This window comes from Cyprinus carpio, unplaced genomic scaffold, assembly GCF_018340385.1.
Source record: "Cyprinus carpio isolate SPL01 unplaced genomic scaffold, ASM1834038v1 S000006784, whole genome shotgun sequence".
In the NCBI taxonomy this organism is placed as follows: domain Eukaryota; kingdom Metazoa; phylum Chordata; class Actinopteri; order Cypriniformes; family Cyprinidae; genus Cyprinus; species Cyprinus carpio.
Genome location: NW_024879373.1, coordinates 490 through 2,523, shown reverse-complemented (window position 1 = coordinate 2,523; position 2,034 = coordinate 490). Strand labels below are relative to the sequence as shown.

Genomic DNA, 2,034 nt, shown 5'->3' with positions numbered 1-2,034 from the left:
CACGGATTCAAATTTAATTCAATAGCATGCATCCTGATTTACATATGATGGTAAAAGATGGCTGTAAGTAATGTTATTTGTATAAGTAACAAGACACCCCCATTTAAATTTACATATCAAACTGAGTGCATTCTAAATTAATTTATTTAATCTTCTGAATGTCAAACTTGGTCAAGACAAGTGCAATATGTTCCTCTAGGGGGCGGTAAACTGCACAATCTTTGTATGCTTTGCAAGCTTTTTCTCAATTGGTACATTTCAATAACTTATGTTGTGCTACAGTTCTGTGAATAAAACCAAAAGCTAAATGTTCTTTTATGAACAAATAATAAGACACACCCATTTGATTTGAGATTTATTATTTATACATTTCACAAGTGAAGCATTTAGATGGAATAATTGTGCTTTTTTTCTCTTCGTTTTGCACTTTGCAGACGGTCCCTTTATTAGTTTTAGTCACAGAACTATAACAGAAAACATGCTATTGAAATTCAACAAATAAGACAACACTGGTGAAGAGTGTTGTTTAACAGTTGTTTTGCACTTTTACATTGTAAAGTCTATCAGTTATAATTCCTTAAGGCAGATTAAAACCAATAAAACACAATGTGTGTTCTCTTCTACATTTGAAAACAATTACAACACAGTATGTTTCTTGTTATTGTGCTAAATCGTTAAAGAATTATTGAAGATTTCCGAGGCTGAATCTCTGACAAATCACATTACATTCCGCTGATAACGGGTGAGTTTAATCTTTCTCTGGGTGGGTCATCTTACCCCGAGGGTCTGATTTTATCTCTCTACTACCGTTAAATAAAAACTATAATGTTCACTTCACAAATCCAATCCTGTTGACCTCATCCCTTCTTTCTCTTTGTCTGTCCATAATTAAAGGCAGCAATTGTAATTAACATGAAACAAACAAAAAACTCTACTTGTAACCTCTAATCTTTGTACATTTTGAAAGCCCTCTGGAACATTATATCACAGCACGTCTCATGTTACTGTCTGTGTAGGAGCAATTACTCATGATGTATTTCTCATTTATAAGTAGCTTCATATTTATAAAGGTGTGTGCTCAATAAATAAATGTAATCCATAGATTCTAGATAAATTAATGAGATTTTCTCTCATTAATTTGTTAATGAGAGAATCTTTATTTGTAGCTTGTGTTTATAAGACAAGACTAAATGATGTGTTAAATTTGTACAATGTTCTGAGTTTAATCTCTGAGAAACTGTTTCTGTTTGTTCTTCAGGTGTGTTTGGTGCTGAAACAGAAGAAGTGAAGTCAGTGACAGTGAAGGAGGGGGATTCTGTCACTCTGAACCCTGAACGCAATCAAACACAGGGATTTAATATGATAGTTTGGAGGTTTGGAGATAAAGGTACAATCATTAAGCGATGTCTCTGAAAATAAGCCCTGGTTAAGTAACACTGATAAGAGATTCAGAGACAGACTGCAGCTGAATAATCAGACTGGATCTCTGACCATCAACAAGAACATGAGAACCAAACACTCTGGACTTTTATAAACTACAGATCAGCCACAGCACTGGGACCGCAAATATGGAAATTCAATGTTTATGTTTCCATAGGTACATTTGTTTTTATTTTCAGAATAAATAGTTTTTTTAAATGCAGTAAAATATTTTTTAAGAAAATTACATTGGAATTAAGCTGTGTTTTAAGTGCAGCCAGGAAACAGTATAACCAGTGTGTCTTAGTTTTAATATCACAGTGCTGTTTTTCTGAATATCATCACAGCTGTGATTGGGCCTGAGTGATCACATGACTGATACTCAGAACAGCAGCACGATGGCAAGCGTGAAGTTGATTTTATACAACAGCTCTACAAAGATTCAAATCTGATTGTTCATCAGCTGTCTGTAATTCAGATGACGTGATGATGTCCTAATCATGAGGAATCAGATTTTCCTTTTCAAATAAACTTCATGACATTATACTTTAATATTCAGAGCTCAAAACTTCTTTCCCAGAAGAATTCTAATATTTTGGATTTCTGATAATAATG

The 2,034-nt window shown here is 33.5% G+C and overlaps 1 protein-coding gene across 1 annotated transcript in view; it reads left to right on the top strand.

Moving 5' to 3' along the window:
• LOC109075638 overlaps positions 1-1,433 on the top strand; it is a gene marked incomplete at its 5' end in the record, with an annotated part of 13,880 nt that extends 12,447 nt beyond the window's left edge. Inside the window, one exon of the mRNA XM_042756058.1 lies at positions 1,259-1,433. Coding sequence (XP_042611992.1) covers positions 1,259-1,413 — 155 coding nt within the window. The remainder of the gene's footprint in view (positions 1-1,258) is intronic.
• Positions 1,434-2,034: the final 601 nt, after the last annotated feature.